The 13,039-nt window shown below is 30.7% G+C and overlaps 1 protein-coding gene across 1 annotated transcript; it reads right to left on the reverse strand.

The window, feature by feature from the left end:
• Positions 1–361: 361 nt before the first annotated feature.
• Positions 362–5,795, reverse strand: LOC120088071 (linoleate 13S-lipoxygenase 2-1, chloroplastic-like). The gene is made up of 8 exons (XM_039045110.1): positions 5,362–5,795; positions 3,167–3,438; positions 2,823–3,060; positions 2,408–2,731; positions 2,230–2,315; positions 2,047–2,154; positions 1,381–1,949; positions 362–1,261 (listed from the first exon to the last, which is right to left on the reverse strand). Exons 1-8 carry the CDS (start codon positions 5,723–5,725, stop codon positions 502–504), a joined length of 2,721 nt encoding a protein of 906 aa, XP_038901038.1. The 5' UTR covers positions 5,726–5,795; the 3' UTR covers positions 362–501.
• Positions 5,796–13,039: the final 7,244 nt, after the last annotated feature.

The following is a 13,039-nucleotide window of genomic DNA, read 5'->3' on the forward strand; positions in this document are numbered from 1 at the left end:
AATATTATGTTTTATTCATACAAAGCCGTGCCCCCAATAACTTTGACATCATTTGGATTTGTCCATTCCAAAAGAAAAATAACTAAACTTACATTTCATTTAGGATTCTTAACTTTTAAAAGTTAATGATTGACCATTGTGTTTTTAGTAAAACTAACCATAATATAAAGCTTATATGTTGGATAAATTTCAACTTTATATTTTGAACAAATTGATTACAGTGTTTGATAAATAAATACTAAAATATGGTACTTTAGATACAATAACATGTACCTAGTATTGTTTTTTTTATATACTTTAATAATTACTAAAGTATAATTTCTTTGCATGCACATAGTTGTGGACACATCAGCGAGATAAGTTTGGTTTCTTAAAACTACAACAAAGCATTTATTATGAACTTTGATAGAATACATCACAGACTAATATCTGATACATATATGTATATATAAATGTTATTATTTCAAAGCTCACCGTACTTAATTTCTACCTCCCTCATGATTAAATAGAAATACTGTATGGAACTCCCTTTCCAGTCACTCCAGGCCCTGAAACTGGCTTCAAAAGTTCATAGGGAGTAACCCCAGCTCCAGTTCTATTCTTTAAGTTGGAATCGGAATTCCTATGATCAATTATCAACTCCAATTCTTTCATCTTCGCACTAAACTTTTCAAACGCTGCCTTTATTACATGATTATCGTTCCACGATGGTTCCATATTCTTCCCAAGATACTCTTCATCTGGAGAGTGACTTGAAAGCACATTCAACACCAACATTACCTGTGTTGCTTGATATTGCGAAGGGAAGGCATTTAAAAGTAACTCCTCTGGCTTTTCCAAGAAGCTTTTCCAAAGTGCAGGATTATAATCTTCTGTGGGCATGTTGGTTCTTGTTATACTTGGCCTATTTGGGAAATAGCCTGCATATGCGTATTGCCCAAAATTCACGGCTGCATGGTGCGCTGATGCTACCCAAGCAATGTTTGTCACTATATCTATTAGATCTTGAGGAGTGTTGAGAACTGGCCACCATGGCTCTTCTTGTTTGTCTGCATGTCCTACTGTTCTTATCTCAGTCCACCATGCTTGTAGCTCTGTGTCAGATATTACAAGGTATGGGTCTGGATAATAATGATTCACATACTCTGTCACCCATTGTTTTAGAGCATCCCACAAGATCAACCCGTCATTAGCAAAAGGATAATCTTTGATGTGCAGTTTCAAACCATGTGAAGAAGTTGGATCTTCCTCAGCCAATCCTCTGCCAACCATGTCATAAAAAGGATTAACTTTTGTATATCAAAAGAAAAAAAATGAAATTATGAGAGTTTTAACATGAAGCCTTTGACTCTAATAACATGTCAAAAGTTTTAGTTTTACCTATGAATTAGGTCAGCTGGTAAGGCTTGCAGGTCAAACTGCCATTGAAGATCATAAGCTGTAGAACTCAACTCCATGGAATATTTAAGAGGTGAAAATGTACTCTCGATTGTTCCACCTGCATTGATCAGATTGGTTCGAGCAGATGCATTGATCTCCATAGTGTACCTAAAATGAGGATGTAAAAGTCTATAGATAGGGTGCATTGCACTCAATTGTCTGTTTGTGGCTATAACGTAAGGCTCCACAGCACAATGAGTCCTCAACCAATGACTGACAAGTTGGTGATAACCAGCGTCATGGGCAAGAACATGAGCTTTGGCAAATCTCCAAAGCCAGAGGCTAGTGGCTTTCTCGCTAGGTCCATAAACTCTTTTCCATTGAGGCTTTCCATCCATGGGTGGTCGTGTTAGCTCAATAGCTAGTGGCCTAAGTGTTTCATCCTCGTTTAGAAAAAATAATGTTCTAGATCCATAAAGGGTTGTTCCCTTTAGTGCTCTCACTTTTTGCACATACGGCAACAACATGTCGTGATAATCCAATATAAATAACTTTTTCTTTTGGATTGCCTGCATCCCATTTATGCATGATTTGATAAGATATTAGTATCATTGTTAAAGTTGGTCGTGGCTATGAATTAATATGAATTAAGATGAGAAGACACACCTCTTGAACTGTCATAGAGCCAATTTCTTGATCAATCATTTGGGTGTTGAATGCAGACTCGGGAGGACCATAGACTTCAGGGTCAAGTTGGCTACTTAACGGCCACTCCTATAATGTATATGATTTAAATAGTGAATATGAATTGTGAATTCACAATATTTAAGTATTATAGTTCATACATACCTTGACCAACTGAATGCTACATGGGTTAAGACCAGCAAGAGTCTGCCTTGCAAATTCTTCATCTCTCAACCAAAAGAACTTGTCCCCTATTTATTTAATGAATATAAGAAAAATCAAAATATGGAGCACAGGAGTTAATAAGTAGATAGAGAGAGGAGATGAAAGATGATGTGCTCACTGTCCATAGGTTCAGGAGATTGGAAGCGGAAGAGAAACTCTCCAGTCTCAGAGATAAGTTTGAAAATCCAAGGTAAAAGTTCTTTAAGAGAGGTGGTGGATTCAAGAGGGGGCAAGTTGAAGCCATCAACATCATAGAGTGCATCTACTGCCTTGAAGTTGAGGAATCCAGCATTTTGATCGAAATGTACTTGGAGTCTGGGTATAATGGTTCGTAACACAGACAACATAGTACTTGCATTGAACACTTTCTGCTTTATATCAGAGAATGTCTCGTCCCGGGGGACGTATATGCTTCCTGTTGCCCTTTGCTCTGACTGTGGATCTACATTATTGTTATTACATAAACATTTTTATAAGGAAGGAGGAAATACTAATAGAGATAGAGAGAAAAAAGGTCCAATAGTAATTAGAACCTGTTTGAGTAGGTGGACGACCGGTTCTACAACGTCTAGGATAAGGGTGATCAAGGCCACCGAGAATAGGTCTTTTGAGATCTTCGCTCATGTCAGGATTTCCGAGGTCATTATACACATCATAATCATATATTCTATCGTAACTCTGACGCTCTCCAGTGCCATTCCCTCGCAAATTCACTAGCTCTGTTTCCCTCATGGATTTAAGCCCAGCAGGGGTCTGCGATGGCAAATATGACTGTGTTCCCACCAAAGAAGAAAATAATCAAACATTATGAGTTCAAATTTGAAGATAAAAAAGAAAAAAGGAAAGAAGAAAGAAGGAGAAATGTGTTAAGCATGACCTTGTTGGTGAAGAAGACCCTACACTGTGTCGGAACCAAAGTCTTGGGTTGAACCCACGAGTTGCAAGAGATGGTGAGTGGACCAGAACTAAGGCCACTGAGATCAACCTCTTTGATGAACATCTCATTTTCATTGTGGTTCTCGATAATGACAGCCCCAATCTCCCCGAAATCTGTTGGTACTTCCAAACTCGTCTCGTAAATTTCTTCCACCATATCTTCACTTGTTAGTTTTGCTTGAACTGTGATCGGGGGCTTCTCTGATCCCGTTCCTTATTCCACCAAACACCACTCATTTACTCATTCACTATTATATAAGTATGCGAATATACAATAAAGTAGAATCAAGTATAAATATTTATTTCCTTATCAAATATTAAAAGGGTCAAGGCAAAATTTAACAATCTAAATCAAACCAAAATCATCCTCTATAATTGATTTCAAATTTGTTTTAAATGCCTACGTGGATAAAAAAGAAACAAAGCAACCAAAAAAAAAAAAGCCAAAAGAACTTAAATGTATGAAAATTTTGATGGTAATGTCAATAAAATATTTATTTATATTTTGTTATCCCTACTAGAAGTATCAGTTGACATCATGCCAATGTCGAAGGGGACAGAAACGACATAAAAATGTCGATTGTGTTGTGAACAAAAAATCGAAACCATATTTCTCACAGGAAAATAAATGAAAGCCTGTTAAATTAGACGTTTTTTTTTCTTTTTCTGGAATAGACTTATGGGTAGAAAGATGTGAATTTTCAACTTCAAGCATGTCAGTGGGTCCATTATTTATTTTGCCCTGTTAATTTACAACTATAGCCGTGTATATTAAAATATTTTAATAGGTTAGCATATCTAAAAATATATTATTTTATTAGGCTGCAATAATAAGGCTATAAATTGGCCATATATATATATATATAGTACAACCCAATAGTTATTGTTATAATTAATGATAAAATTGGAAAAGATACGGTCTTTCAAAATCTTACAGACAAAATCCAGATCTAGTTTTTCTCAAAATAAATAAATAAATAAAATCCACTTATAATATTCGTTAAATTACATTTTTTCCCGTTTTCCGAGTACACTAAATTCAATGATCGGTATCTTACAAGTCTAAAAGTTTCAATTTATAATTGAGTGTTAAAGAATCTAACTTAGTTGGTAAATATTTAAAAGTGTATAATGGACAATTTTAGAAGTAGATTTGTGTCTAACCATCTTTAAAACTTAACTGTTTATTAAAACATACATTAAAAGCATAGTTACATTTGCTCTTTTTTTAAGTTCAGTTGTAATTAGTTAAAATTTCACATTTTATTCCATTTTAGCCTTTATAATTTTTAATATGTAAATCTACTTTTTGGCTTTCAATCGACCATAGAACTAGCCCTGCTATAAACCTTTTCTAAAGCAAAACATATCCCTAAGCCTTATTGCTTTTTTTTTTTTTTTTAATTTAAGTACACTTAAAACAAGAAAGAATAACTTAATTTATTTTGATTTCTCACATATACATATAAAAAATATAAAAACTACTGTTAGATATTTATTAAATTATTTTACGAAAAATGATTGAATAATTTTTGCATATACATTTAAGTGAATAATTCTATAAACATTTATGTGAAAACTAAATTCCAGATTAAATCCTAAGTTATGAAGATTGTAATAATAAATTCCTAAACTTTAATGTTTGGAAGTTTCTCAAAATATCTAATAAATTTATAAACTTCAATTTTAAACTTATGGACCTATCAAATATTTTTTAAATTTAGAAACTATAAATTAATACAAATTTTTAGTCCATAGGCTAAACTTCTAACTTAAACATCCGTGTTTTCTCACCTCAAGTTTTAGATTCGTTACATGCTTTAATAATATATTATATAAATATGAGATTTCATCAAGTTAGTCAGAAATATTTTAATGACCTCACTGTGAGAGTGAGATGTGTCATTATTGATCAAATAAAGTTTAAATTAATAATTTTATTTTAGTCTTGTAATCCGCCACTTATCTGGTTTAGGTTAACGTCGCCGGAAAAGACCGTAGCCCCCGACGGAGGACCGGAGGAAATAAGCAACCAATGTGTTATGAATGTTTTTAAAAAGTTCGACAATATAAAATAAAGGGTGTCATAGTTTTTGTTTAGATAATTAATTAAATGTGTGATGAAGAGAAAGTTACTAGGATCGAGTAGGATGCTGGCGAACCCAAGCTGGAGCAACTTTTGAGGGGCTTGGTTTTCTTTTAAAATTTTGGAGGAAGTGATTTCTCCAGTGATCTTCTTCACAATCACTTTTGTGATGACAGTGGTTGTGGGTTCCGTGGCTGTGGCTAAAGCTGCTTTGATTATTCCACCACCGGACACCAATCTCAGCCCTCCATTCTTCTTTATCTTAATCCCCTTCAGCTGCTTCTCGAGATTATTGTTATTCCGGTAAGCAACCAATGCACCGCCGTTGATGCTGTGACCCAACGGCCTCTGCAGATGGCAGAGAGTCGCCGGAGCCACCCGTGTCGAAGACCCAAACCCTTGAGATTTCAACATTATTATTACTCTTTCCTTTTTCGACGATGCAAATTATGTATTTGGTATTGGTGTGAGTTTGGTATTCTCCATCAAAGGTCTTTATATAGAAGTTGAAGCGCCAAATTACGGAAAAGCCCCCACTAATTCCTATTTTTTACGCTTTCTTTTTTATTCAACCATTTTTCTTTTCCATCATAAACTTTGGAGAGAGTTCAAAGTTTCAAATCTCACCTTCACGATCAAAATAATCATTAAATAATAATAATAAATACTAACAACTTTTCTCCTTAAACTTTTGCTTTTGAGCTCATTTATTAAAAGCCGCGCAATTAATGCTGCCCTACATTTATATTATTACTATTATTATTATTATTATTTAATTTTTATTTATCCGATGAAGATCGAAATTCTGATCTCGAAATAAATTATACTAGTTGAATTATGTTCTTTAATCTCACAAATTTATAGAAAGTTATAAGTATATTATACTGATCTATATATAGTTCCTAATTTTTGCTTAAAAGATATTTAATAGGTCTGTGAATTATGAGTTTAATAGATCTCTAAAATATCAATTTACATCTTATAAATCTTTTACATTTCGAAACTCATGAAGATTAAATGTTGTATTAAATTTTAAATTTAATTTTATGTTTAAGGTAATATTGATCATAATTTTAAATTAATGTATTTACTAACTTGAAAACTAAAAACTAAAAATTGAATGTTCTATTTGACACCTTTTTTTTTTTTGGTCTAGTTAAACAAATAATTTTCAAATATTTTAGTATTTTTTACATGTATCAGGATATAATTCTAAGGGTTTATAAAACTATTAGACAACTTTAAGAGATTCATGGAGTCAAAATTAGATGTTTAAGAATTTTTTTAGTCATAATTTTAAAACTTTAAGACTAAAATTGTAATTTAATCTTCATATAATGTAATTTTAAATGTATTTATAAATTATATATTTTTGCATTCAATCAATTTTTGTATAGTAGTCTATTAAAGATTTAAACATCTTTGTATAATTATTTCATATGTATTTGTGAGAAAAATTAAAATGGCATTAAGTTTTCCCAAGCTGTGTAAAAATAAAATAAAATCATATATATAATTTTATAAAAGAAACAAGAAATATGTGTTAGCTGCTCATTCAATATTAGAAAGTTGTTGGACATTATGAGCTTTTCAACCACTAATTTTATATATTTATCATCTTTTTTTTTTCGGAAAACAAAGTACATAGCAACTAATAAGACTCAACCAAATAAGGAAATTATCCCACCATAATTGATCTTAGAGACCACTGAAGAAAGTGTTTGGTTTGAGTTAATTTGTGAAGACTTATTTAAATTTGTGCTATAATTTAATGAAATTAAAAGTCCAAAGCCAAATTTTATAAGATGAGATAGATTTAGAGTTCATAAGATTAAGAGGTTTGGACCTAAATGAGTTTTTTTTTTCTCTAACACGTGGGATTTGAACTTCTTTTCAAATTTTATAAGACTACGATAAAATGAGTTTATCTCAACGGTTATTGATGTACTCTTTCTCTCTAAAAATTGGAGGTTCAATTTTTCATCCACAATTGCTATAAAAAAAATAATAAATAAATGTATATGTTAAATATCAAGAAAAAAATAGCCACATGATAAATTTTTATTGCACATTAGAGGTAGATAATAAATATTAATGTAAAATACACTACCAATAAATTCAGAACTGTTTTAAGCACAGTTTTGAATAATTTCAAGGACAAACAAATTCTTTAATTGGTTCTCTACTCAACAAAAACTTGAAATTTAGCACTAAAAATGTAGTTTTCACTCCATTTTATCTTTAATACAGAAATTGTTTGAACTAAAATCTCCATAATACAGGGCGTGTGTTCAGAATACATTTAAAAATGTTTAATATAAAAAACAAGTCATTTTTTTAAAAAACAAGAGAATTTGACAACCACTCCAAATGGTTTTTGAAATGTATTTTAAACAATTTTTATTTAACTGCTTTTATCAAAAGTGTTTAAATAAAAATGAGTTTTTTAAAAACATTTTTTTTTTCAAGTCAATCCAAACGAACTTTCAATGTTATAAAGATTTTTTTTTTATCAGTTATGAAGTTAGAGATTTGATATAAACATTATTATAACATGCTCAAAATAATAAATCATACAAAACTCAAAAATATTATAACATGCTCAATTAAAAAATATCAAATAATAAATCATACAAAACTCAAAAATATTATAACATGCTCAATTAAAAAAAAAACACTCGAATGTAATAAAAAAATTAAACAAATAAAGAAAAGTATACTTGTTGAGACAATTACATTTTCACAATGGCATTTTGAACTAATTTTTCCAAAAGTAAATCTTCAGACTTGTTTGTTTTTTAAAAATAAAACGAAATTGTGAAAAGTAAAAATAGTTGTTAAAAAGTATTGTTTTTATTTTTGAATTTGGCTAAAAATTAAATTCATTTACCTAAAAAATGTTATTTTCAAATAATAGACATTTATATCAATAACAGATATTAATAAATAGTGATGGACACTGATAGACTTTTATTAGTGTCTACCAGTGACATTGATAAACACAGATAAAATTCTATCAGCATTTATCAATGATAGATTTTGAAATTTTACTATATTTAGTAAATATTTTTAGCAGTTTTCTGTTTGAAATATTTTTCCTTAAAAAATGTAAGTATGATAAGAATTTAAAAAAATAAATTTAATTTTTTAAAATTAAAAAATAAATAGTTATTAAACAGAATTTAAAAGATTAAAATGCATTTAAAATGGTATTTACTATAATTAATTAAAAATTTTGAAATAATATTTACGATAAAGATTTTGAAGTGTGAAGGGCTATGAAGCACAGATACTTCATGCGAGGCAAAGAATCAGTATCAGACATGTATCGGATACTGATACTTCTAGATACTTTTCAGATACGTATCTGACTTTTTTTGAAAAAAATTGAAAACCTTCTTATTGGATGATCATGATACTTCCTAAAAATCGAAATTCTTGATCAATGGAGGAACAATATCACCATTTTTGTTCTAAAAAGAAAAAAAAGAAAAAAGAAAAAAGACAAACAACTCATCTAATCTTTCCCAATATAAAACTAGGTAACCTATTTAAAAAGCTCACTATTCGAGTCCAAAACTAAAAAGAAAAATAAATAAATAACGGACCAAACCGTGTACTAGAATCATCATCTCCATCTTCACATTTGGTCCCCACAAAATCCACCAAAATATAAACCATTTGGATATTTTTAACAATTCAATAAAGAAGTTTTTCGTTTATCTTCATACTTCTCCCTCTAATCTTCTTCTTCTTCTTTGCAATATGAGTCACTTTTCTATTACATTTTATTAGCTATTGTACTTCAACATCTTAGATGTTGCTTTTTTGTCTTGTATTTCAGTATTTGTATTATATTTTGTACTATTGTTATTAATTTGTATGGTAAATTTATCTATATCCTAGATTTTTTTAAAGAAAAGAAATGTATCTTCAACGTATCAGTATTCTCCTCTCTTAAAAATATATATATTAAAAAATATATAAAAAATGATGCATCCTTAAACGTATCTGTATCTTAGTTTTTTAAAAATTGACGAATCGTCGTATTCAATTATATCTATATCGTATCTGTGTGAAATAGGTGCCTTAATGCCACTGGTCCACTACTAAACAGAGACAAATAATGGCCACACATTCACATTGATTCCCTATCCTCTTTGCATTAATTATTTCAAATTTTATTTATTTATTATTTTCTTTTTTTGTGGAAACTAAATTGTCTCAAATTCGTCAACGAATAAGATGGCAATTAATTTTTCCACATACGTGTCCGTGGGTTTTTAAGTGATGGATTGTGATGTCAAGGACGAAAATAGATTTCACGTTTTCATCAATTTAAAAATGACATGACATATTTTGAAATCTTCAATTATGATCACAAATATTTAGTTTTCTTATTATTCAAATGTTATAACTAAAACTTTTTTTTTAAAAAAATAAAAAAATAAAAATTAATGGACAAACAATTACAAAAACAACGTTGTCATGTTAGCCTTAGCCAAAAGACAAAGTTGATTAGGAAAATTATCCTACCTCATAATATCGGTAACTTCTCGAATTTCAAGAAAATGTAAGTTAATTATTTAAAATTATTGAATTTAAATTTCTCTTTCATTTGAAAAATTGAGATTAAATCGAAATAATTGAAAAAATTTTATTAGTTAAATTGAATTTAATTGATTATATATTCGAACTAATTATTTTGAAAATATTGAATTTTGCTTCCCTTGGATTTTGGATTTTCAGACCAATTTAAAAAAAAAAAATTAAGGAGATAATTAATTTCATGTGGTTTTGAATTGATTTAAATATTTGGAAGGATTTAATTTGTATCAAATTGATAGATCTTTATGCCATTTAATTTTGGTTTTTGAACTAATAGCTTGCTTAACTTAGAATCTTTGGAGATTTTGGAGATATTGTGATAAAATATTTAATTTATATTTTTAAAATTTGAAAAAAAATAAAATAATTTGAGATTTTTCGAAATTAAATGAGAGTGAAAAGATGCCAAAAATCGAGGAGAAAGCAATTCGATTTTTCAGCGACAGTTTCCAAAAAATTGTTGATTGCTGAAGTTTGAAACGTTGGATCGTGCTCAAATTTGGTTAGTCTGTTCGAGACATATAGAGTTTTCTTTTGAACGGTTGGATTATTTTTTGAAGTTCTGGTTTGTTCGTAATCGCTGTTGAATAAAATCTGTAAAACTAGAAATTCCCCTTCTCTCTCACTCTCACAAATCCTCTTCATGCAAGACCCTTACTACCAGCTACTAGCCTAAACAATTTATGTCGTCCGACAGCAACACTCGCTGCCTATCTATGGTTTCTACCGCTACTAATACCATTGTCACTGAAATTAATATTTTGGGTAAGTTTTAGAATTATTGGAGGTTCTTGACCATCCATTAGCTTTTGGACTAAATTGGTTGATATCCTTTACGTTTTGCTTTTAGATTGAAGTTTGGGAGCGTTTCTGGTCACTATCCAACAAGGGAAACGAGTTTTTGAACATTTACTATTCGAAGTTTGGAGATCAGTGGCGTGCTTTCTAGCAAGATTTACGATCGTTCGGTCCTTTCGTTGGTTTTAGTTCAAGTAAATTGTTGGAGTTGGTTGTCGAGATAACTGTCCTTGACTTAAATTGAGGTAAGTGAATCTATTACCGGAGTTTTCGTGTCAGGCACCCTAATTTAGGTTTATCAAGTTACTTATTGGGATCTAGAAGCTAGACTTGGAAGTTGTAATACCTTATTGTGTATGTATGTTTTTTTTTTTTTGGAGTTTAAGCATTTTTGAGACTGCGTGTTATGTCATGATATGAGCTGTGAAACTACCCATGAAATATTTGTATATGATGCATGATTAGATTAGTAGGGGCGATATACCATCTCATCTCAATGCATGTATATTTACAAGGGATCGATGAGTCCAATTTCATGTTTGACGGTGAGCCTCTGAGGCGCTAGACATGCATGAATCAACAGGTTCATGTTCATGTTACTTTTTCCATGTTTGACGGTGTGCCTTCAGGCCACTAGACATGCATGAACCGACAGGTACACGTCTATGTTTCTTTTCTCATGATTGACGGTGTGTCTTCAGGCCACTAGACATACGTGAACTGACAGGTACACATTTATGTTTCTTTTCCCATAATTGATGGTGTGCCTTCAGGCTACTAGACATGCGTGAACCGACAGGTACACGATTATGTTTCTTTTCCCATGATTGATGGTGTGGCACTAAGCCACTAGACATGCAAGTTAAGGCAAGTTAGGTTATCCCCTTAGTTAGCCATTTAGGAACAGCTTCACCATGAAAGTGCCACTAACCACAAGCATTCACTGCATGTGAATGCACAATCTGATCCCGATAATGGGATCATTTACTGGGTATTGTTATACTCATCCTTTATTCCTTTATGTTTTTCAGGGAATGACAGGAACAGGTTGGCAAGTGATAGATAGGACTCGTGATAGAGCCATATGGGGACAAGAGAAATCGCTTCCTCTCAGTCTATGTTTTTATCATTTGAATGCTTTGAAATTTGAATTTAATGTGAGGCAGCAAATTTTAATTTTTGTATGTTTTCTTTATAAATATTATTTTTTAGGGGACCCCGAATAAAATTTTTATTTATTTATTATTTATTTGTTTTCGAGTTTATTTTGAAAAAAACTATCCTTATTGATTTAATGAATTTTTTTGAACAAAATATATGGGTTTTAAATGTGTATTTAGTCGTAATGGCCTTTGTCAGAGTACTCGAAAGGTCGGGTCGTTACAATATCACCAGCTACCATATTTTACAATGGTTAAATGTAACAGAATTGTCTATCTAGTTTGCACTGTTTAAGAATAGAATGTTTTCCATCACAGATTTCACGAGGGGTAACACATCTTCTTCGTCTGACAAATGTTACATTGTGATCAAATTATTTGGCTCAATTACCAATGACAGTTATACTGTCAAACCCACTTCCTAAAATTTGACCGCAATCTTCTAAACCTCAATAAACAATACATCAAACAAACCGTAAACAATTTTCCCATCCAATGCAATAAACGCACCTCTTATGATCCAAAAGCACACGATCAATATAGCCTCTTACATTCTATTGCATCCTAAGTAGCATCACATGACAAGGCTAGCCACTAATCAAGGGAACAAGGCCACATTAAGTATTCACCATTGTTTGCAAATCTCGTTGACTCACACACGCCCCTTATTCTTGCGTGCCTCGATACTTTTGAGAGGAACTTTGAATTTAATCAAGTAAAAACCACCATTGAATCATCATGCCCACATAAAACCACATTATTACAAGCCTCCCAAACACGTCACAACACCACAATAAGGGGTAGTTTATTTTTAGGAATGTAGATAACCGGAATCTTAGATGTCCAAAATTATATATATTAGGAATTATAGATGTTCATCATCTTTAGATTACTACATTTGTTTTGTAGGAATATTTTTGCAGATATCTGGAAATATTTTGATAACTATGCTTATTTCATAGGATTTCTACTCGGGAATAACTTAAATTTACATAAAGTTTCAAGAATCCCCTTACGACTATTTATTAGTTTATAATTAATTTGATATAATTTGAACTTATATAACATATTTGTTTTTATAAATTTAAATTTCTTTTAAAATTAATACAATTTATATTATTTTTATATGTTATTTTCCTCAACAAAATAATATATCATAATT

This window comes from Benincasa hispida, chromosome 10 (genome assembly GCF_009727055.1).
Source record: "Benincasa hispida cultivar B227 chromosome 10, ASM972705v1, whole genome shotgun sequence".
In the NCBI taxonomy this organism is placed as follows: Eukaryota; Viridiplantae; Streptophyta; class Magnoliopsida; order Cucurbitales; family Cucurbitaceae; genus Benincasa; species Benincasa hispida.

Coding starts and splice junctions, on each gene's coding strand:
- LOC120088071 (XM_039045110.1), bottom strand. CDS start 5,725: ATGTTGAAATCTCAAGGGTTTGGGTCTTCGACACGGGTGGCTCCGGCG. Junction 1,950..2,046: donor GCTCTATGACAGTTCAAGAG/GTGTGTCTTCTC, acceptor AATGGGATGCAG/GCAATCCAAAAGAAAAAGTT. Junction 1,262..1,380: donor CCAGCTGACCTAATTCATAG/GTAAAACTAAAA, acceptor CATGGTTGGCAG/AGGATTGGCTGAGGAAGATC.